Genomic DNA, 24627 nt, shown 5'->3' with positions numbered 1-24627 from the left:
ATTGTGGCCCAGGGTGACCTAGACTGGCATGTCCTTGTGTTTAGGTAAGGTAAATGAATAAGGTAGATAAATAGGCACCACTGCAGCAGGAAGGTGAACAACGTTTCTGTGTGCTCTGGTTGCAGTCACAGTGTTCTGTTGCACCAGAAGCAGTTTAGTCAAGCTGGCCACATGACCCAGAAAGCTGTCTGTGGGCAAACGCTGGCTCCCTCAGCCTGAAGCGAGATGAGCACCGCACCCCATAATCACCTTTGACTGGACTTAATCGTTCAGGGGTCCTTTACCTTTTTATCTTTATCTGTGTTTATTTTTTTTTGTTAGTGAATAGCTTTATGATTACTTTCAAGTGAAGATGACTAGAACAGCATGTCTCTGTCCTAGAGTTGGATGCCACTTTAGCTGCAGTGGTGCGGATGTCTCTGTACGACTTAGCTAAATCATGCTAGTGGTCGTATAAACATACTCATTTATAAAATCCTTCTCTCATTGCATCTGAGATTGGTGATTCTTCTTAAGTTTCCTGACATTGTGTGTCTTGTACTTTGTTGAGCCAAAGATAGCAAAAGTTGTCAACATTCATTCCTACGTTACCCCAAAATAGCTTCTGTAGGGTTTAAATCCAGCTTTGAGAATAGCAAATGGATCCTTCATCCCTGTAGGCAAAACTGTGTGTGTAGCTCAGCACCTCATTTTGGCTCTCATTTCCTTCTCTTTGTTAGGAGTCTTGTCCGCTGAAAGTCTGCCCTCTCAGCATCCATCCCTTTTCCCAGGTCATTAATAAGTGTATTAAAGAGTATGGTGCTCAGGGGCTCGCCACTGTTAATCTTCTGCCTGGACCAAAAGTGGCCGTTCATTCCCACTCCCAGCTCCTCTCTTTCTTAGGCACTTTCTGACCCGTGACAATAGTTTGCCTCCCACCCTACATTAGCTTCGTTTCTTTAGTAGCCTTCTCGTCAAAGGCTTTTTGAAAACTCTATATAAATTATGTTAGCTAGTTCTCCTCTATCAGCTCTTTGGCCTACAGACTGATACAATACCAGAAGATAAAGACAGAGTCTATTGTCTTTTGCAGATGCTGTGCTGGTTTTGTTAGCATCCTAATTGTGATTGTCACTAGGATTTATAATTCTTTAATTTTCGAAGTCAGTCTACCTGTCACTCAAGGGTGTGTAGCAGCTGAAGGTTCCCATGATTCTACCTGCTTTATTTTTCAAAACAGATTTGCAAATTGCTAGTCTTGGACATCGTGGCAGATTTTATGCAGTGGTGTGATGTTTTTATTAGTAGGTGAGCCTTCCCATTTGACTTTTTGAACATGATTCATAAATTAGCTCTTTTTTAAATGGGTCAATAAGGTGAAAGTAAATTGGCTACATTTCGGTTTTCTTTCTTGGGTCAGGGACCTGACTTTTAGCAGTACTCTTTCAAATGGGATGTATATGCATGGTAGAAGTGGCGGTGGAATAGAATCATAGAGTTGGAAGGGACCATGAGTTCATTATAATAATATAATATAATGATTGTGTGACATTATTTTTCTACCCTTTGCTCTTTTTAGAATGGTGTTCAAAGGTAGTTCAAATAGAACAAGCAGCATTCTTAGGCAGAAGTTCTATACTTGCTTACCTGAGAGAAAGCTCAGTTGAAATTAATGGGAGTTATGTCAGAGTAGACATGTCTGGGATTGCTTTACATAGAATCATAATTGTAGAGTTGGAAAGGACCCGGAGAGTCATCTAGTCCAACCCCCTGCAATGCAGGAATCCTACCCACAGCTGTCCCTGGGTGGGCTTAAACCACCAACCTTTTGGTTAACAGCTGGACACACTGACACACTGTGTCACAAAATTGCATGAGTAATTTAAGTGTTTTGTGAAAATACTCTGTAAGACAGTTCTTGGCATATCCCTCAGAATCATGTTCATTTCTTAATTCAAAAGAAAGTAAATGAGTAGCATTAAATTTGTAGTGTACTTTTGCAATGATACAACAAAGTCAAAATGGATTTAAAACCAAGTTGCAGCTTATACAAATAAATTGTTTAGTATAGAAAAACAATAAAATTCATTTCATATGCAACACATATCTTGAAATACTGCATTTTCCTGCCATGTCTTCTTTTGTACCTAGGTCAGCCAGCCAGATGGAGAACTACTGAAACAGTCATAGTCTTTATCCAAACACACACACACACACACGGAAGCTGTCAAAACTTCAAAGGAAATGTGTCTTAAGCACACTTGTTACTCTCTTTTTCACATACAGTTCCTTTGGATCCAGGCCCTCCCACCAGCTTGTTACAAAAACCTGTCATTATCCCCTGTAACACCATGTAACCAGGGCTGTCCCAAGACACTTAAGCACCTGAGGTGGAAAATTCAAATGGTCACATACTGACAGTGTGATAAAGCAAAACAAAACCCAACCAGCTCCAGCCAAGCAATTTGCTACCTGTCAGTGGCTCCCAAAATCTGTATCACAAGGTTACTATTTTGGTCTGCCTCATGGCAGAGCTAATACCGGTTTAATTGGAAAGAGTGTCCTGTGTTTTCTCATAGGAGACCTTGCACCCTGATCCTGAGCATGTAAATTCCAAAATGACGGCTGATTGGGCCCAAGTAAAGGCAGGAGGCCATTGCCTTCTGTGACACTTTTCAGACCTGCTTTTGCAAATGTGAAATGTGTGGGAGAGAAACCGGCAGCCAAAAAAACTCCAGGCTCAATCTCTCAGCTGGGCAGGGTTAAGAGGGTAACAAAGTCTATGTCCGCAGAGAAGGCAGGCTGGTGTGCTAACCATTGGAGCGCTGTGACTGGTTGAATCACCACCCTCACAATGGGTCAGGCTACAGTTACTATGGACTGCTGCTGGCATGACAAAGATGGGGGAGTTAGAGGAGGCGTGGGGAGGGAAAGTCCTCACTGAATTGCTTAAAGGCATTCTTGATTTGATTTAAACAAAAACAAAACACTAGCAGGCTGGGTGGGTGGGTGGTTGGCAGGCAGGGACCTCCCCCTCCCTTCCCCCTCTCTCACACTCGGGTGGGGAGCTTTCATTCTGCTAGGTCAGCCCTTCGTCAGTGGGAGCCAAAGTGTCTGTCATGTTCTGGGTTCCTTTCTCTCCATGAAAGGGTGGGCGAGACCTTTGCATTCAAAGCAGTAGCGGTTCTGGGAGGTCCCTTTCCTCTCTGGGTATGGGGGGCGGGGTGGAGAGGAGGACAACAGTGGCACTGATGTGTAGAGGCTGATCCCACTTCCTTCAGAAGGGGCGCAAGAGATCAGCAAGTTGGTTTTTAGACCCGGCCGGGAAATGAATTCTCATCTGTCCTGCTCACTCAGTCATTTGTGTCTCCAGGGCATCCCCTTAACAAAGCATTGTATTAACTATAGTATCGGATAGAGAATCCACTTCCCGGGCTATATTAGAATTGATGGATTGGGGCCTTTGTCCCATGTGACTGTCAGGTGTTCTACCCCAGCCCAATCACTCTCATTTTCCTTGCTGTCAATCTAGCTTTAAAGATACAATCCCAAGTGATTCAGATGTAGACCAGATCCGCCACAAAAATATCCTTCCCTTCCCTGACGGTTTGGCAAACAGGTTGTGATGTTGCTGCAGGAAATGCTCTCTGTTGCTCCAGACTTCTTCCTACTTCCTATATTTTTAGATTTGCACCTATATTGTTGATTTGTTAAAGTGTACCCTTAAAATACATAAAGTGTGAATGGGACAAACAGATGCTTGAAAAATAGACCTGTCGTGTAGATAGACTCATCAGAGCTGAGATTGACTTAGCTCCTTACTGAGTGTACACTATGTGGCAAATCTAGGTTTTTGCAATATAATGGGGTTTGGTTTAACCACTTCCACATCTTTTTCTGTAACCTACAATACTTTGGGAAGAATGAGAGTTAACTGTACCTTTGGTAAGTGGTGTGGCATAAACCCTCTTGTAACCAGGCCAGACATGGTCAAATATACAGAGTTGTCATTGCCTCAGACTTCAGGGAAAATAGCATTGTTTGCTGCTCATTTCCCCTGTACTATAATGTCATGTAGTCAGAAGTCCAGTTGTAACAGAAGAACCAGTTGTACTTGGGAAGCCTTGCATCTTTGGCCTTTTGAGGTTCTCTGCGTGGGTTTGACTATTGCTCAGTACTTCTTAAAACAGACACCTCTGATGATACTTATTTTCAACATTTATTTACCAACCCATATCAGTTTGATGCAGGCAGCAGTTTAGAATTATATTTAAGCACAATAAGAAAGAAATACATCCATTAAAGCTGTAATAACATAGTAGGATACAAAATCTGCCAACACCTCTAAAAAGCCTGTCTAAACAAACAAACAAAGTCTTAACCTGGGTCCCAAATGCTAAAAAAAAAAAAGAATATGCTTGTGGAGAGAAAATTCCACAACTGGAATGCCACCCCCCAAAATGCCCAGTCTTTTGTTGCCACTGCCTCTCTCATGCTGACGGGCACCTAGAGGACACAGATAGGATGCACACACAACAGCGGGAGGATGGCGGACTTTAACATCTTTGCTATCTATCACGAGTTAATTTGGCGGCTGCGATGGGAGTAAGCAGCCTCCCACCTCCCCGGGACGACGGGGAGGGCTGCCTTTGCCCGCGGTACTCCTTAACCCGCTTTGGGTCCTTCGGGACCGGTGGGGGAGTCTGGGCACATAGGGCTCGTTTTCAGATGCAGCTCCTGGAGCCGGCCCCGTTCGTGCACGCTCCCTTTAATTGGATATATAAATTTGTTTAAAGATTTTGGGCATGTCTCGGACAAAGGAGTGGGAAGAATGTTGCTAACTGCAGCCCTGAGTGATTAAGAATGAAGATTGGAAGAAGACGCGGACTTTACATTGGTATGTGAAGGAGGGAAAAGAAGGGGGGGTAAGCTCTGGAATCTCCGTTTGTTTTGCCTCAATATCTACTTAACACGGGCGAAACCTCCCCCTAGAAAATCCACTTTCACAGGCAAATGGCAAGTGGACTTTAAAGACAGAATGGAAATTAGAATGGAAATTACAAAAATAAACTGTGTGGAGGTGAAACTTGATCTGGACTTGACTCAACAGAAATGGAGGATCCTCGGCTGGCTGTGACGCAGCTAGAATTAACTGCCGAGTGCTGATGATAGCCTGTGGAGCTGTACACCACTTCAAAGGGAGAAGCCGGATTTGATGGACGATTGATAGTGGAATTTACGAGGGTCTGGCCCTCCCGGAAAGGAGTGGGGACGGCTCACAGGGGAAGAAATTGGTGTGTCGCAGTTTGATTTACAAGTTTGATTTATGAGAGACTTTCAAGATGGCGTCAGCCGAAATGCGATATTGGGAGAGGATGGCTTTTTCCACACAGAGACATTATTTACTATAAGAGTGTCTGCTTGCTGGCATTTATCAGAGGCTGTGAAAATATTGACTTTATGAAGCAACTGGAAAAGATCATAAGAAAGCGCTCCGGAGTCCGAGACATGGGGAATTCACAAGTTAAAAATTTGGCATAATTGGAATTGTTATAATTGGAATTGTATAATTAATTTGGCATTGTAATTTGTTTGGTAATTGGAAATATATGTTGGAAAATCAATAAATATGTTTTAAAAAAAAAAAAAAAAGATAGGATGCACACATACAGTATTAGGACTAGAGCAGAATGCTGGAAAAGAACCATGTCCCATACTGTTAGACCTGATGCTAGGGTTGCTCTAGGAATGTCTTAGTTCAGGACTGGAGCAGTGATACTGGAATACAAAATCATGGATTAGAAAATAACCAGAAGGTCACCCAATCAAACCTTCCTTTCCTATAGTAACCTACATTCACAATTTCTTGTCACTCCAACTACCACAGAAATTATTAACATATTACAGTTTGTAGTGTTATGCAAACAGAGACCAGGACAAAACAAGATGCATCGTGACATGTGCATGCACAATTAATCTGTTTCCCTTTTTAAATGCAGATGGTTCGAGTAAGTGAATCAAGCTACACAATGCTAGGGCTGTCAAGGTAGACACAAGCAGTTTGCTGTGGTGAGCAGGCTCTGGCAGGTGCTCTCATTTACTTATCATGATTCCATGGTCTGTAGATAGAGGGGGCAAACAAGAAATAGCAGGATAGCAAGTATTCTTTATGGAAAAGACGGCAGAAAGCTGGCTAAAGAGAATCTCTCCTCCTTTCTGCCAGCACTCTGACAGCTATGTATCTCTGGATCCTTACACAGGATGGCAGGATTCCTCTTCTAAGATTATAGGTAATTCAACTTTGGTCTGTCTGGCAACCTCATAGTTAAAAATGTTACCCATTGCTTTCTCTCCTTTTCTCCCTCTTCTTTCCTTTTTCTCCCCCTCCTCTCCTTCTTTCCTTTTCAGAGTTGACAGGGGCAAAATAAAGACACTTAAAAAAAAAACAATTTTGTTCCTTCTGGGAGTGATGGAGCGAGAGTGAACAAAGATTATAGCTCTGTGTGCTGGAGACCTTCGTAATGGGGGGAGCGGCAGTGACATAATGGCAACCTAATGGCAGTAATTGCCCCTGGTTTTGACAGGGCCTATATCACGGCTCAAGGAAAAAAGAGATGTTTAAAGTAAAAATTTACACAAAATTATACGGTTTGGGGGGTGAAAACGGCTGTTTGTTTTTTTACCATTCTGTGTTGGGGGATTTTATCTCCCCCTGTCCTTTTCTCTGGGGATGTTTCTTGTGCCCATGTTTGTTGTCCCTGTTTTGTACATGTGTATTTATATCCATCACTTAATCTACACAAACAATTGATCTCCTCTGAATTGTACAAGTTGTTGTTGCCACTGCTGGGAATGGCACTTTAATGTGCCTTCAAAAATACCACCTGTAGAGCTTTCCTTGGGATTGGTGGTGGAAACATGAGGTGTTTGGCTAAGCCTCCTTGGTCCTGGCCAGAACAGCAATAGCAGAAGTTTGAAATGGAAGTTAAGCTTCATATTTATTTGCAGCCTTGATAGCTTAAGTGACTCGACTCTGTAAAGAGGACAACTGGGCTGAAATATGTGTTTCAGGCTCTGCCCACATAAATAGGTTGTTGTGTAGTGCAAATAGGCTTATGGCAGATGGCACTCAGGCAAATTACTCATCACTGGAGCCGTGCAATTTTTGAACACTGCTTTGGTCCCACCCACACTTGCAAATGAGGATTGTAGTGCACCTAGTTTCCCCACTTTCAGTGTGTTTTGTCACTGTGATGAGTCCTATTAATTTTTTCAGCTTCGGTTACTTCCAAGTGGAAGTTCATTGTGCAAACTCAGCAGCATGTGCATGCAAGTGTCATGCAGGGTCTATATCAAATCATCATCAAAATGCCAGCCCATACTTTCATTGCATTTAATTCAGATTTTCCCATATCGCAGAAAATTGGCTAAGTAAAAGATAAGCAGTTATACATCTGCAGTCATCATTGGTGTGGAAGTTTGGGCAAAAATTGCATTATTTTGGGCAGGCAATATTGTCATGTTTGCATGGTGATGTTTTGGTGGGTGTTCTCTACCGCCACTTCTGCTTGTCCTTACAGCCTTTATCAGCATCTCTGGCTCTTTTGGAGATCCTATCAGACAGCTCATACTTAAATGGTGGCGTGGAAGAGCTTGATCTGAATGGTTTTTGTGACTAGGTAAGTGAAGGAAGAAGGGAACTTTCAAGGGCTCCTTAGGAAGAATAGACCATTTTTAGTTTAGCCATTAAGCACATCAAACCTGCTGTGCAATTCTTCTAACTTCTTTGAATGTTTTTCATCGTTCTCAGGCAGTAGAAAGGGACAAGGCTTTTCTGTAACACTTTTGAAACCGGGGAGAGATGCTTGGTAGCCTTAGCTCCTAGTAGCTACCAAACCAAATATGGTGAAAGCAATGGTGGGAATAGATATGGGGAGCAGCCGTCGATGGTCAGCTGGCCACATACAGCCAGTATGTTGCCCACTCTGGTCTTTCGCAGTAGCAAAGTTCACAAGCCTAGGGCTACTTACTTTTCAGCTATCTGCTATAAGACTAATGTACTCCAAGTAGAAAGCAGCCTAAGCTAATAATTTGGTTCCTGCAATTACTTCCAAAGTTGACATGCCTATTTTTAGGACCTTTGATGTACATTCTGAGTAAACATAGGATTGTGGTACATATGACTGAAAAATTTGTGGACAATGCAACAAGAATAAACATTTGTACTTGTGCTATCTACACACTCCCATTTGCTCTGCACTCAGTGCATTCCCATTACTAGTTTGGGAAGTGGTGTACACATGATATTAGCCACAGTCCAGCTGTACTGTATCCATCCTGTCATTTCTTATGAAATACATACTGCATCTTGTTGCATTCCCTCCTCCAAGCCAGTTTTGATCCGAATTGAGAAAAAAACACAACCTAGTTGCATTTTAGCCTGGTTACAATTTTAAAGTCCATTCATATTTTTTTTATTTAGAAAGGATTGGAGAAAGGCCAACATTAAATATTACAATCTCTGTTCTTGTCCATAGTTGTTTAGATATTTCTGGCGACACATGTTCATCTTGGAACTTGTGCTTGAATAGCTGCCGAAAGTGCACCTGACTGGCTGTATGCAAGTGTGTGGAACTCATTTCCAGTCCCGGCTCAAAGGTTTGCACAGGAGATGGTGAGGGGAAAGAAACATCTGTTCAAAACCAAACACGGCCTCCTGTTAAATGGCCTAGAACGCTCCTGCTGGTGGGGTCCGGGGTGGGAAAGTGAACCAATGCTGGGAATGTTATGTCTGGAGGAGCTGGATAGGGAGGGGGTGTATGTCCGTGGCAGGAGGGGGGCTCCCCCTATATCCTGAGAGCTGGTCACATCTGGGGAAGTCGTCTGGACCAGGTTGATGGCTCCCTCAGCTCACCTGGCTTTAATGACTCGTGATGCCGCAAGAAGTGGCCTTGTAATGGCCATTCCATGCTTGGCAAAGGAAAGGGGATGAAGACAGCCTTGCTCAGATTTTTTTTATTCCCATTAGGGACCTGGCACTTTTGCGGTAGAGTTGCCTACAGCTGGACAACATGAATATACGCATCCCCTCATTTTTTAAAAAACAGATTCATGGAAGATCTAAGAATTTATTAACAATGTATTGTATGAGTATTGCGTCCTGGATTGCTTCATCAATGGATTTCGGTTTGTTTGTATTCTAATTGCTCATTTTTAAAGAATACTTTATGGCTCATTGCTTTCAGGATATTTTTATTTCACTAGATTGTGGGTGATTTTTGGTCAGGTATGTTTGGTCACCCTGACAGTATTCCACTTGAACACTGCCCTAAGCCGGTGTACTGTCATGAGGTGCCCTTTGAGTGGGCTGCAGCATGATCACAGACAGCAGGCCTTGGAGTTTTTTGGCTATATTCTCTGCACCAAAGAGCCCCCACTTTCACAGACACTGAGTCATCAACCTTCTCGGACGCCAGACACACCTTCAACCCAAACTTACATTTTTTTTGCCATGGTGGAAGTGCTGTTTTTGTGACCCTCTTATGAGCAGGTCTTGACTTGCCAGTTGGAGACCAATAGAGTAGGTGGCTTTGAACCACAAGATATCATATTCAAGTTTAACTAAACTTATCAGGTGTTAGAATCAAACCCAGACAGTAACTGGTGACCCATAAGGTTTTCGATGGTCAAAATCCCAAATTGTCTGCATCAAACCATGACATCTAGCAAGTCTGCCTAGTACAGGTTGGGAAACTCCCATTCAACCTTCTCTGCAGTTTAATGCAGAAGAAAGCCCTACCTTGATTTACAGTTGTTTGTGATGCAGTTGCATCTAGTTTTTTAAATTTTATTCTTGTAGCTAACTGCTTCTTCGTATTATCTCCCGCTTGTAGGCTCAGAGGTACCTTCTGGTACCAAGTCCTTTCCTCCACTCATGTGCTTTGACACTCAGTTTGTTCAAAATTTGTATTTATTAAATCATTTCTCTCCTGCCTGTCCACTTGAAAACCCACAAGGCAGCAAGCAAAACTTCATTAAAACCTAGAAGGAGGTCAAAGTTATGCAATGCTGGGGGTGTAAATGTTATGGACACAGAACGGGAGACAAAGAATGCCCATTCTTCATTAAAGGCAACCAGAAGCTAGAACAATTCAGAGTGGCACATGAAAACCACATGTATGATATTATAAGGGAAAATAAACGCCATGAGAAGGAAATCCTGATACAACAGTTGAAGCAGCTGCTAGAGGATTCCACTTCGGATGAAGAAGGCAGTAGCAGCAGCAGCTGCAGCTCTTCAGGATATAAAGGAAAACACAAGAGAAAGAGAAAGAAGAAAGAAAAGAAGAAAAAAAGAGAGAAAGCACAAATCTTCTAAACCAAGCAAGAGGTCCAAACTGCATTGAGGAGACTTGTAGCAAGCTTGCAATATCTTGCGAAGCATTCAGAGAACAATTCTCTGCAAAGGGTGTGTTTTAGGTGCTCCTTAGTGTCTAAGTGTTATTCTCTCCACCCCCTGCAGCTTCCCTTTTTGGCAGTTCTTGGGCCCTGTTGACCCCCCCCCCCCAAATTTCTTTTTAGCCTCCTGAGAGGTCAAAAATTAAATCTAGAATTTTCAGGCAGTGGGAAGCTGCCAGTGGAGAAGCTAGCCACATAGCTTGCAAGGCGTATAGAAGCACCCCGTGGTATTTCTTGGAGAATATGGAGAAAGGGATTCCTTTAGTGGCATGTAAACAAGGTCTCTGTGGTCCTGCACAGCCAATACCTGGGCTTTGTTGAAGGAAGACTAACAAGGAATGCCTCTGGCCACTCAGGTTCTGAGGCACACAGTGGGGGGAAATTCGAGAGAACTACAAAGGAACTTGGTGTGAACTTCACTCCCAATTGCCTATAGTTGACTTTATATTATTGTACAGAACAGTGTGATTAAACACAGATCACAGTAAAAAAGAAAAGAAAAGAAAAGGTTATATCCCATGTGTCCATCCACTATATCTCTGATGAAGAAGACACATAGGGTGGTATTCAACAACTCTTAAGTGGGGTATGTGTGTGTGGAACAAGGCCTGCTCATGCAATAAGACTTTCCCTTCTTTCCTCCCCCTGTGCATGGCCCCATCACGTCCACCGAACCCGTTCTGGGAGTTTACCCAGTCATCCAGAGCAAATGGGTGGTGGGAAATCCTGTTCTGCGAGCAGACCTAGTTCCACACATGCAACAACGTACTTTAATCCCGCCCATAGAACAGGCCCTCAATGGAAGATTTTAATGTGTAGGTAGGTTCATGAGGGATAAAGCAATTTTTGAAGCATTCCAGGCCACAGACCTGTTTGGCCATTTATTTATTTATTTGACACATTTCTATACTACCTTTTGTCCCTATAAAGGACTCCTAAGGCCCTTAACAACAACTAAGGTCTAGCTATGAGGGCCTTTTGGCAGTTTCCTCATTGCAAGAAGTAAAGTTAAAGGGAACCAGGCAGAGGGCCTTCTCAGTAGTGGCACCCGCCCTGTAGAACACCCTCCTGTCAGATGTCAAAGAGATAATTATACAACCTTCTGTAGATATCTAAAGGCAGCCTTGTATTGGGTTGCTTTTAGTCTGTTTTGTTCTGTTCTGTTGTTGCTGTTATGTTTCTGTATATTATGTTGGAAGCCACCCAGAGTGGCTGGGGCAACCTAATCAGATGGGCAGGATAATAATAACAACACACACACACACACACACACACAATTAAACTGAAAAACAAATCCAAGTTTAAACAACCAAAACAGTTTTGAAAGAAAGTAGGATTAAAGCATAGTAAAGGGTTGCTGGAATAAAAAATACATTGATTTCATTTAATGACATGAAATAGGAGGCCATTCTATTCTCTCTTGGGAGTGAGTGCCACAACTGGCATGCCAGCACTGAAAAGGCTCTGTCTCACATCTCTCTAGCTTTTCCTGTCTAGGTGGCTGAACATAACACAGGGCCTCCGAAGGTGAACCCAGTTGAGAGGCTGCTTAAAGGAGGAAGAAGGGATCCTTCAGCTATTTTTAGATTAAACAAATGGTCTTCTTCATTCTGTGGCTTGTTTTCAGTTCTTGATCATTCTTGCAGCCCCCTCTCCTTTCATGCTGATTTTGCATACTAAAAGACAGGAACATCTGGGTGGCCCTAACTTCACTACATGTGGGAAATGCAGGACATGGCAAGAGGGATGGACTTCTTTTCTTCTTGCTCTGTATAGAGTGTCACCTAAAGCTCATTGGCTAGTACTGGGTTTTTCTGCAAAAAGTGACCTCTTTCAGACAAAGGATTCAGCAGTTGTTTCTGGAGTATTCAGAGATGTCTGGGGTATTGGGGTGCAGAAGAAACAATATAGCCAAAGGAAGTAGGGCACTAAATAGAACTCCTGGTCTTTGACTGGCCTTTGTGTCCAAGTGGCACACTGTTAACTTTGCTGAGCATGTCATCTCTGTCATATGGCTGGAAGTCCCATTAGTCACTGGATAATGGCATCTTTTGAGTCTGCATATTTTTGACCCAGCTTTCCTCATGACATTAGCAATGTGGGGCTCTTTTGAGTTTGCACCTGCTTCTGGCTTCATTGTTCCAAGGTGGTGGGCCCTGGTTTTAAAGAGGCCCAGCATCATTGCTTCAAGAAAAAAGGTTTTGCTGAAATGCAGTTGGATCAGGATTTGCATATGTAGATACAGGGTAGAGCGGGGAAATGCTTTGCCCTTTGCCTGCTGGAGACTGTCCGAAGCATCAGTGGGAAGCAGGAAAGTTCCCCCTAGCAAGGGGCTCATAAAGCTGCAGGTGTGGGGATGTTGTTATTTAGTCTGCCGCCATGGAATGCGACGGTTTCTTTTAGGCTTGAAGAGTGGTCTACAATAATTAGTCCATTACGACTCTCTCACCCCGAGCTGAGTGGAGGGGGCAGCCCACCCTCAGACTTCTCTGAGTTTCACATCCTGAATTTTATGAACCCAAATTGTTGGGGGCATGGCGATGTGTGGGAGGGGGTTGAGGGGGTCAGATGCAGTCAACCCCCCTCAATCACTCTGCATTTCTATAGCAACCAAATGCTATTCGGACACTTTGCATTTTGACCAATTTGCTAAAGTTTCCGAGGGAGTAAGCGCAAAGTGAGCTGTAGTTTCTTTACTGCGCTTGAACCATCTCCATTGCTTGCCCATTTTATTACACGCTTATCGCCTCTTTCCCTCCCGCTTTTGAAATTGATTTCCTTTCCTTTCTTTCCCTATTCAGGGCCTAAACGCTGAATGTTCGATATTTCATTTGAGGCTTGCTAATCGCATTACTGCCCTTGACGTTTTACAGATATCATATTATGGGCCCAAATTTGGCAAATTATTAGCGCTGTAATGTATAGCTTGTCAAAGGTATTTAAGACACTAAGAGCCCAGGGCTTATCAGGGTGAGCAGAGAGCGCTTGTTGAGCTTTTGAAATGCAGAGAGGCTGTTATAAAACACACTGGGTGATTCTTTATTTTTTTTAGCCCATGAAAAAAAAAAGTCGAGAAAGAAAGAAAATGGAAGGGAGGGGAAAAAAAGTGTCATCCATTTATCAGGGTTTTCCAGGACTGATAAGCAGAATTCTTCTGTGTGGGTTTCACTGGAAATACGAGAAGCATTAAAAAATTTCACAAGCTGTCTGGGAACAAGGAACAAAATCTTTATTGAAAGGATGTAGCAATCATTTTACTGCTGTCTATCTCCTGGGGAAAAGGCTGTAACCAGCAGCTCCCCTACTGGTCACCACCCTGTATCATTGGGATCTTTAGGCATGGCCAGCCAAGATCAGTCTTGCTGGGTGTCCCTTTGCTCCTGCTGGAAACTTCAGGACATGTATGTTGGTAAGTTCTTCAGAACTACAGGATCCTGAGAGCACCTCTAATGCTGGAACCTTGTTGCCTGTTGAGATTGGTAGCTTTTTCACAATACCCAGGGGGCATGTAGAAAACATTCCATTGCACACAAGCTGTGGGGCTGGTCTTCATTGGCTTGAAGCATCTGTTTTACACAGACACCTTCTTTTCATTTAAAGAATTTTCATAATGATGATTGTGCCTGTTTTCTTACTGTCCCTGCTTTAGTTTGCCTGTCGGCATCCAAGAATAAAACGACTTTGGTCTTAAAGCAAAATTGAACAGATCTAAGTTGGCTACTGGCCAGTCCTAGTCCACAGGTGAAAGTTATGAAAGCATGAAGAACTAACATTGCTGAGTGGAGGATGCTTCTGCCTCTTTTCTAGGTAAATAAGGGCTGAGTCATATGTTAAGAACTAGGACATTCTCCTTGTATGTGCATCACTTGCTCCTTTTAGCTCAAAAGTAGAGAAGGAGGTAGATGAGCCAGGGTCACCCTTTGCACTCACCATTGTGATGCTAAGAAGCTATGGAGTTCGTAAACATTCCCCCCTCCTTTTGCAGCTCTGCTGGGGAGGGGGCAGTTCACTCCCTGCTGGCAGCAGAATGGATATCATGGCCCTTATTATGGAGTTAGACAGGCAGAGCCCAACCGCAGAGAGCTGTCAGTCCCACTTCTTGGTGACAAAAACAAGCCATAAATAAGCAAATGCTTCACAGCAAGGGAGCCTGTATATGTGTGTGTATGTTGAAGAAAGGGGAGAGAGAGAAAGAGAGAGAATAAAAGAGTGTGTCTGTGTGACAGTATTTTTTACTATGCCTGTACGGAAAAAGTACCTGCTGTGTGTGTTTTGGTGCTTTGACTGTGTATGTGTGTTGTGCTTGTTTACGTGTGCACATGTGTATGTACTTAAGTGTGTTTCTGCACGCAATAATTTTGTAGATTTTTTTGCGTTAGTGGAGATCCAAGAGTACCTTATTTGTATAGGTGCAAATTAGTTTCGGTCCTGTGGCACTGAGGGCAACTATATAGCTAGGGATGCTTATATGCAAATATTAAAAGGCCACACTGTGTTATATTTACAAGAGACTTGCATTTATTCATACACTGTGTATTTCAGCTTTTTGTGTATTTCAGCTTTTTGTACAGCATTTTGTGACTGTAGCAGAAATGTATGTGTAGCCTACCTTGTGTACAGCTATGCTTTGAATGGTGAGCATGAGACAGCATAGACATTTTTGCTGCCCGATACAAACATTTAAATAGTGTGAACTGCGTAACCTACAGAATATTGCCGATCACTTCCTTTAAACAGGATGCACAGAAATTTATTGATTTCAGGCTCATCCACACTTCCTTTTGTGCTGCGTTTTCTAGGCACAGGTCTGGAATTTCTGTGTCTGTGCCGGAACACTGCTTTCCCTGGGAGAACCCGTTGTTTACCACTGAATCAGAACAAATGACAGTCAGTGGTAAACAACAGGTTTTCCCAGGGAAAGTGGTGGGACAATACAAAAAACCTGCTTGGACGCTGACCTAGAAATCCCAGACCTGTGCCTAGGAAGTATGGCGCAAAAGAAAGTGTGGCTAGAGCCCTTCATGATGCATCCTGAATACAAAAGCTGATCTTCAGAGTTTCATGGATCTCTTCCTCCACCATTGCTACTCACGTAAGTAAACTACATAGCTGAAGCTCATATCACATGACAAATGACATGTCAATTGCAACAAGAGAAGGGGGACACTAGTATGGCATTGCCTTTGCAGGTAAGGAGGTAGGAGAAAACCAAGTACAGTGGTACCTCGGGTTACAGACGCTTCAGGTTACAGACTCTGCTAACCCAGAAATAGTACCTCGGGTTAAGAACTTTGCTTCAGGATGAGAACAGAAATCGCACGGCGGAAGCAGTAGGCACCATTAGCTAAAGTGGTACCTCAGGTTAAGAACAGTTTCAGGTTAAGAATGGATCTCCAGAACAAATTAAGTTCTTAACCCGAGGTACCACTGTATGCACATTAGATGACACTGAGATGGTCGCAATATAGCACAGTTGCTTTGTGTTCTCTTGTCATGGCACACTTGTCCCCATAGCAGGAAGTGTAATTTGGGTTCCATATGGAACAGTGGATATCAGTGGCACAACCTGCCCAGTGTCTCCTCACTTGCATGCCCCTCTCCACTAGCCATGCTATAAACTTTTGGTTGAACCAATGCCAGTGCCAGCAGCTCCTTGCATGCTGAGTAAAGATGACTGAGGGACCTGAGTTCAAGGGTGGGAGAGGGAAGGAAGCTCTCCTTTGAGGTGAGAGGCTTCAAGAAGGTGTTGAAGGAAATCAGAAAGTGAGATAAAAGGTTAATATGAAGCAGTAACAACAATTATTGTTTTTATTATAATGGTGGAGGATAAAGAGAAGAAAGCTGTTATAGAAGAAAGAAGTTTAAAAAATGCTAGCTGTTTATGCCAAGCTCTGCATCCATCTGCCGCCATTTTGAGACTAGCTCTGCCCCTGCACCACCATTTTGTAACTGATAGGCCTCAGTAATTTTAAGTGAACCCTGGAGCTAGGAAGTTTTTTAATCTGTGTATTAGAGGACATGGCTACAGAGACCTTAAGGCCTTAGGTCTTCAAGGAGTAGTTTCTGATGAATCAAAGAAGATGATATTTGTTGAATTTCACACTTAAAAGTGTTTCCTTCACTTTTACTGTGAATCTGTTTCGTGCTGTTCCAAACAGCATATGAATAGAATATGATCAGAAGGAGATCCTGAGCAAATGATTACTCCCCCTAGACAGCATCTAGAGAATTGCAGGAGGGATGAGTAAGTGTACCTCTGCCCACTGGAGGAGCAAAGAAGGCGTTCATACCCAAGGACCAATAGATTTCAGGTTCCTGGTGTCCATATCCTTATGATTTACCTTCTGGAATGGTTCCAGTACTCTACAAAATATTGGCCCTAAAAAGAAACAGTGATGCAGTGAGGACACCCTCATCCTTTGTCATTCCATTTGTTGGAGTAGAGATGCTTTAAGCCAGATCAGCACCCAGTACCAAAATTTGAATAGTAGGGGTTTTACAGATCCTGAGTTAGGTGCGTATGTAACATCACCTGAAGCTTGTTTTCCTGTTGCACCCTAGACTGGAACTGGGGAGGAGGAGGAACTGTAGAAAGGGCCCTTTTCTTATGTCTGGAGTTCACTGGAAATAAATAGCAGGTGTGTCAGGTGAAATGCAAGTCTTTGTGAAAGATGAACAGTCAGAAAGTAAGGCTGAGGTCTTAAATATCCAGATCCTACCTCTCTGCTGGTTGGTCTTCATGTCCCTTCACATTCAGTGCCTCTATTTTCTACTTGTAGTTAACACCCGTCCCTACACACACACAAGGGAATTCTATCCATGCAAAGGTTTTATATAGCACCCGCCAGCATTGAATCCAAGTGGATTAATTAATTCATGTCTGTAAAAAGCTTGTTAAGTGCTGTAGCGATGATTATATTGTGGAGTGCCTAACAACAACACCCCCTTCCCGATTCCCGATTTGACTCTAAAACTGGAGTAAAGAAGATAGACAGCCAAATAGGGGCCATACTAGGAGGGCTTTAAACTTTGTTGCTCTATCTGGGCCGAAGTTTGTACTTCTTTTCTCTCCTTTTTTGTGTATTTTGTTTGGGTTAGCGTGGTTGTGTTCCTCCCCTCCCGGCAGCTGCTCAGGATGCAATATTTCCCCCTCACGCACTCTCTCCCTTATGAAATGGCGTGTCGGTAAGTGCTACTTAAGAAAACACATGTTCTCCCCCTTGAAAGCAGCCCCCCCTCCTCACACCAACACCTTTCTTTATTCGACCCAAACCTCACCGAAGGGAATTCGCAACAACTGCGGTGATAAATCCGCCCGCAGATAATTGGCAAGAAAACAACACTTGTGCAGTATATAACGTTTTATGGTTGTTTCATGTACTTTATTATAATACTAATGAGCAGTTATATATCAGGAGCTAACTGCACGCCGGATTAGCTTGTTAGCATGATATGAAATGGCAGAGCAAATAGTCTGGGCCTCCTCGTCCGCCTGCTCGCTCTTCCCCTCCGCCCTGCTTGCATTCCCATTTGCACTGAGTAATTAGTATGCAAATTAGAGCCCAGGACCACACAAGTTCTAGTATATTACAAGGGCTTTATTATACTCTTGTGAGTGTATGATGGAAATGGCCCATGGCAGTGTTTATCTCACTACCTCTCTCTCTGTCTATGTCTCTCTCGCTTTTATCCATACCTAACATTGGCCAAGAATAAACACACATTGCTCTGGGCCCGCCACGTTATGGGTCCCTGAAGAACTCACCAGCTTGGCTTTGCCCCAGCAATGGGATCTTCTGTCTGGAAATGCCATATCAATGATGTTCATGATAATAATGTTGATGTTGGTGGCTATGATGATGATGGTGGAATGGTGGTGGATATAGTCCTGCAAACTCACTCAGCTTCCGTCGGCAGTGTTAATAACAGGAAGACCGGGAAAATATTTTCCTGATGCAAACACTACTCTTTCTGTTTCATTTGCTGCAACCAGTGGACCACTCTCTATGCTGAACCACTCTCCATACATGCTCTCTTGTCCCATTCTGAAATTGCTGCAGGTTTCCTGTTAATCTGGGTCAAGAACCTGCCTCTGTGAAAGCAGGATTTTATTCTCTGGATCTCTTGTGTGACATCCAAGATACTGAGGAATCAGAATGTCTGTGCCTACCTTGCTGTTGGCACTGCACAAATATAGCAACACAACTTTTGTGTTGGCTTGCCAAGTGTGTCATTCTGGTGGCAGAAGCAGGCTGGGTAAATCTGGTTTATATGAGGAAAGCTGCTGAAGAGACCTGATTTCAAATGCCAGTAAGATGAAGCTCAAAGGCATTGGATTGTTACGGATGGATCCATTTGATAGAGCATAAAAATAAGAGAGGATTGGCAGTGGGACTGTCTTCCGGGCACAACTGATGGACTACCTTCTCAAGAGTCATTTTCACATGCAAGACCACAAGGCCCTTGAAAAATTGTAGGGGTACCAGGTTTTCTGGTTTTGGTCAAATGTGCCCCCTTTTAGCCATGTAATTCATGATCCTAAAGAGCTAATCCAGCAAGAGGGTTTTGGCTCGGCCTGGAGAAACCACTCTGCCTTACATATTGTGAATTGGTGTCTAAATGTACAAATATTTTTTGAGCTTTTATTCAGTCCATGCAAGCTTATTGTTTAGTGTGCTGTGCTGTTATTCAGAGGTATAACCAGCATTTCATTGTGTACACACATCCCAAATTACAGCAGCACCAAAAACATTACCATAATATAATTTCTCATGGCCTAGTAAATCAAAATCAGGGCTTACATTGGAGCACTCAGACTACTATTTTAAGATAGATATATTCCATCCCAGCTGGCTAATTGTTAATAATTTGGCACAAATTATTGAATATAGGGTTGCTGTATTTTCAAAAGTGAAAATCCGGACAAAGTTGTTGACTTTTTTGGGATGGGGACACCCGCCCCCCCAAAAAAAATACTTGGAGTTTTTTTATTTTTAAGGCATTTTTCTTTAAAAATCGCCCTAATTGCCATATGTCCATGTTTCCCCAGACATTTTGCCAATTCGGCAAAAATCCACCCAGACACCATTTTGACAGTCTTGATTCCTGGACGTATGGTAGCCCTATGAATATAAATAGCAAAAAAAGTTTGTTTAAAAAAAAAAACCACCCTTCAATGCTGAGGAAGAATAAAAGCTTTGGGTGGTACTCAATTATTGTGTCTCATCAGCAGAAGGATTCCTGCTTCCATGATGGGGTTTTGAACCCGGGGCCCTACCCAAATCTGCTCCATGTATTTGGAAACCTCAGAACAGAATTAAGGCACATGCACAGGGAGGAGAGGGAAAGAATGTTTAGTTGCATAAGCAAAAAATCTGTATGCTGTAGCGCTGCATTGGATATTACTATTCCGGTGTATATAGTTTGCCCTTGTAGGAGAGCATCTGCATGTATGTTTTGTCATCTAGAATAACTTGCCTTTGCTGAGTGGGTTGTCCATGCCGGTAATATGACAACAGAGGGCAATTTGCATAGTGGCTGGAGAATAAATATCAGCAGAGATGTTGCTCTGTCCCTTAGCTGTGTACTTCTACAACTGAGCTTTGAAGGTCTTTGGGATCTAGTGAAGAGCATGGAAGAGCCACAAGTCCCCAGGAAAAATGAAAAAACAAAAACAAAAAACCTTGACTGCATTAATACTTAGCATAAAATACATGGAGGGAGGGGTAGAATCTGTATAGCCGGCAGTTTTTGCAAAGCGCTGAAGTACGCCACACATCACCCTCTGACAGGCCCTGATGTTAGCTCCCAGAATGGATCACAGGAGACTCATTAGAAAAAACAAATATTATCGCACGCTGTGGTGATTTATGGGAAAAAATGAAAAATTTTGTGTTGTTGCGTCCTCGCTTTCCTCTGCCTTCATGCAGGAAGGTTATTTATGGCACCGGGCCCTTAGCAAGAAACAGTGAAGCTGTTGCTGCTACAAACTGCTTGGGTTTGATTTTTATTAGCAACTTAAATTTTTCTTGGCCCAACCCCTTGCCCCTGTTGTTATTAAATTGGTATCCTTTGAATATAACATTAAATTTGATCTTTTTGCTAGCACCCAGTGTCATGTAGCAGATTGGGGAGGGGCAATGAAAGGAATTGCTATAAAATGTTTGTTTCCTCTCATTTGTGTTAGCACCATTTTAATTCAGAAATGCAGCCATACAGTTATTGTCTGAGGAGCAACTATAACAATATTTTCAGTTCCAGCCTATTGTTTTCCACATCAGTTAGAATTAGCCTGTTGCACTTGAAGTTGCAGTTTGAATTCTACATAGATATAGAAACATGATGGAAAGACTTCAGGCTTGCAGGATCTACTTGGTTTCCAGATCCACCAACTAGAGGCAGATGCAAAATGGTAGCCAGAGAGTGGAAGGTGGGTGGCAGTGAAGAGCCAATGATCTATTGCAGAGGTTTTCAACCTTTTTGAGTCTATGGCTCCTTTTACCAACTACATTCTTTCTGCGGCGCCCCGTGGGACTCAGGAGCCCAGTTATGTCACCCCTTGCCTCCAGAGCTCATATCCTCTTACCCTTTTTTGGGCACCCTCCCTTAGGAGTGTTCCCTCAGCCTCCTCTCCTCTCTCTTTGGGAGTCCTTTGGGCAGCTGCTGCTGCTGCTGCTGCTGCCACCCTGGTCTCTGAGCTGCCTCCCCGCCCTGCCTCAAAGAGAGGTGTTTCCTCACACTGCCACACAGGGGCCTGGGACTTGTTTGTCCATTCCCAACAGCAAGGGCTGGTGGACTGGCTGGCTAGGTTTCCTTGCCTGTTTGCTTGCATACTCCAAGGCTGCCTCAGCTCCTGGCAGTCAGCACTCCCTGGCTAGCCCCTGAGGCACCATTCGCCTGTAGAGCTTGTAGCCAGGGCTGCTGCAACAAACAGCTGTGCAAGCATTTGGGAGGCAAAGATGCAAGAGGGCATCAGGGGAGGGAGGGAAGGAAAGAGGGACAGAGGCCAGTGTTGCCCAGGCACCCCTGACCACCAGTCAAGGCACCCCAGGGTGCCACAACAAGCCAGTTGAAAACCACTGATCTATTGCATTAATATGACCTGACCATACAATTGCTAATCTACATCCGAGTTGCTGTTGATCAGTTTTTAAAAGCACAATCTGGGGGTGTGGGAGCTAGAAGCCCTTCTGTTGTTGCTATTGTTAAATATGTTGGAAACGGAAATAGTTGTTGATCTACTGCAAATCACCCAGAGATTTACTAATAGATCCTCATCTGCATTTTGCTTACCCCCTTTACAGAAGAATAGAGCTTCCCACATTTAAGAATGTATATCCTAATGTGAGTTATTTTCACATTACCCAGCAAATGAGTAACATGTTAATCCAACAATAAATATTTTTAATGGTTTTGTCATGGCCACCTGGTCCCAATACAGTCTGTGTTTTTTGGGGGTGGGTGGGTTGTAAAATCTACCTCAAGAAAATAATTTTTAAAAAATACCTGGAGATAATACTTGAGCACACTTAGCATTCTTACTTATTTTCTTTTGGCCTCTTGGCAAGCCATAGATTTCTGTGGCATTGAAAGAGCAGCAGACAAGTTACATTTGATGGCAACCATCACATAAGCATCTCTAAGGAATGCATGGGGTGACCATGCCATGAGCACACAGATGTACCTCTATGTATGGGCCATAAGACTAGGTCCTGGCATGCACATTCTGCTCAGGAGTATGGCCCCAACCTACCATTTATAATATTCTGCATGAACTAATGCATGTGCATTTGTACATATTTGTGCCCTACCTACACAATTAGAGGTGGGTGGTTCTACACACACACACACACACACACACACACACAATTCACACCAGGTTCACATTAAATGACTGCACAGTAGCATGGCCTGATCCTGTGGCTTGTTTGTAGTCCAGTGCTTGTTGAACATGTTGGGACCTCATGTGAACTCTTTCTGCCTCTGTTGGGAAAGAAAGATGGAATATATTAGATTTGGGAGTGTTGTCCAACCATAACACATGCTCATAGGTCTGAGAAATTTGTATTGACCAGCTCACTTCCCCAGATGTCTCTTTTTATCCAGCTTGAAGAATAAAAGCTGATGATTCCTCTGTACTTAATCATCAATGGTGTGTGTAGGTTGATGCCTCTGCTGGGGGTCTTGTGGTGTCTGGTCATCCTGGCAGTTGAACAGGGGTGAAGCTAAGAGATAGATTTGAAGTGGTGGGGGATGTGCAGGTGAAAATTTCTCCCAGTTTTTAAGTCTGGGAAGGTTTACCAGGACAGTAGTCTAAACCACAGTTATGATGCAATCCACCGAATTCACTACAGTAATTAACTTGAAAAAAAAAACAGTTTTCAAGTTTTTATTTCTTCTAAAACAGTCTACTCTATTAGAAAGATCTAACTCACGGGGAAGCCTCTTGTCCAGAGGCCACTCTGTGTCACTGCTAAAAACTAAGCTGGTTTTTAAAACTTTTTTATTCCTGAACTTTATTGGGTTTTAACATGTATATAAGTTTAACACTTGAAATTACCAAAGTTGAAAACTATTCATGTCACCCCTTTCTTCCTGTCTGATTTTGAATATAAATGTACCTCTGTATCTTTGTCCTGAATCCACAGCCCTTTAGTTTATAGTATCTTCTTCCTGTGACAGTCTTTAAAACTTGTTATTAAATTACCTATGAAGTTAAACAAAGAAGAACTCCATAAACCTCTCACAATAAAGTCAAGATTCTTTTATCAAGTGGCAAGTCATGCTTGACAGGGGGTTCCCTCCCCCAGTATTGATATGGCTATCAAGTTGCAGTTGACCATGTCTGCCCCTTTCAAGGCATGTCTACTTAGCTATGTGCCTAATGAAACCACCCCACTTCCTTTGTGCTTTAGGATGAGGTGGATTGGGGGGTGGGGTGGGGCAGAGAATTTCTTCTTAGGGCAGATGCACAGGAGGGTACAAGGTAACCCTTTTGTTTGCTGTGGGAAGAGTTGGCACTTTGTTCTTTGTCTTTACGATGCATTGCATAATGGCAACCTGCAGGCCTTGAATAGCTTCAATAGACATCACTCTAATGATCCCATGGTGCTCAGCAGCACAAGTGCTACTCTCAACTCTTGTAATGCATACTGTCCTCACTCATTTCTGCCAGGCTCCTGGGCACTGTTGCTAAGTGTCCCCAGGGCTGGAGTGAGCATGCCAGACCCCCCCCCTTCCCCAATCTCTCTGGGTGGCTAGGCAGTCCCATTTTTTTGCCTGGCTGCTCTTTTGCTAAGCACCCCTGCAGTGATGCAATAAGCTTTCCGGAGCAATGGTTATCGGTTGGCCTTTTACTCTTTTGTACAAAACCCAAATGTCCTCCTGTTCTTCCTTCTCAGCTCCTCCCTCTCCTCCCCCTCCCATCTGTGATTGCCTTTCAATGGAACGGCCAGCAAAGGAGGGGTTAATACCCAGTGGCACCTGCAGCTTGGCTGGTGGTGTTGACATGAGGAGGAGGGGAGATTCTTGGTGGGTGGGGGGGGCGAGCAGAATGAGGAGGGGGAATGGTTGGTGGCTTTATTATAAAGAGCTCAGCAGGCCCTGGGCTCCCATTGTCCAAGTGGCAAATAAATAAATAGGAGAAAGCAAGTCTTCCCTATGGCTCCACCACGGGAGGTTAACAGCTGGGCATGACATGACAAATTGGACCCTTTTTGGTAGAGATGGATCCTGTCAGCCCTGAGCAGTAGAGCTTAAGCGGGAGGGAACATTGCAAAGGGCTTGTTTAACTTTGGAAGGGATTTTCCTTCCTTGCTGCCATGTATGTGGCTTTCTTCTCTTACAAAGTTTACTCCTTGAAGTAACAACATTATGGGCTCAATGTCAGAATAGACCACACAAGCCCATTTGGGGATGGGAAGGGATATCCCTTTATGTTTCTTTTCTTTAGTCAAGAAGCCCTTTGCAAGGAGCCAGAACCAACTGATACAGTGGTGCAGGGGGGAGGGGACTGGGGGGCAGTGGTCCTGGGTGCATTTTTTTTTTTTGATGGGGCACGACCAGACACCCCTTGGACAAGCTTCCCTCATCAGAGCCTGAAATAGCCGAAAGACACCAGCTGCAGCTCCGCTCCCAGGTCAAGCCTGACCCAAAGGTAGAGAGAGGAGAGTCGCGGCAATGCTGCTGTCC

The 24627-nt window shown here is 43.5% G+C and overlaps 1 protein-coding gene across 6 annotated transcripts in view; it reads left to right on the top strand.

Annotated features, from left to right (window-relative positions):
* Positions 1-24627, top strand: part of RNF220 (ring finger protein 220) — a 335093-nt gene that overhangs the window by 61375 nt on the left and 249091 nt on the right. The window contains exon 1 of one of the 6 annotated variants that reach the window (XM_033152325.1): positions 13762-13846. The exons of the other annotated variants lie outside the window; for them this stretch is intronic. Within the exon in view, the coding sequence (XP_033008216.1) occupies positions 13777-13846 (70 nt within the window). The 5' untranslated portion in view covers positions 13762-13776. Of the gene's footprint in view, positions 1-13761; positions 13847-24627 lie in introns of those variants that run through there. 6 annotated transcript variants of the gene reach the window in all.

Source organism: Lacerta agilis, chromosome 6, assembly GCF_009819535.1.
Source record: "Lacerta agilis isolate rLacAgi1 chromosome 6, rLacAgi1.pri, whole genome shotgun sequence".
In the NCBI taxonomy this organism is placed as follows: domain Eukaryota; kingdom Metazoa; phylum Chordata; class Lepidosauria; order Squamata; family Lacertidae; genus Lacerta; species Lacerta agilis.
This window is presented reverse-complemented; position numbering and strand designations above follow the sequence as displayed.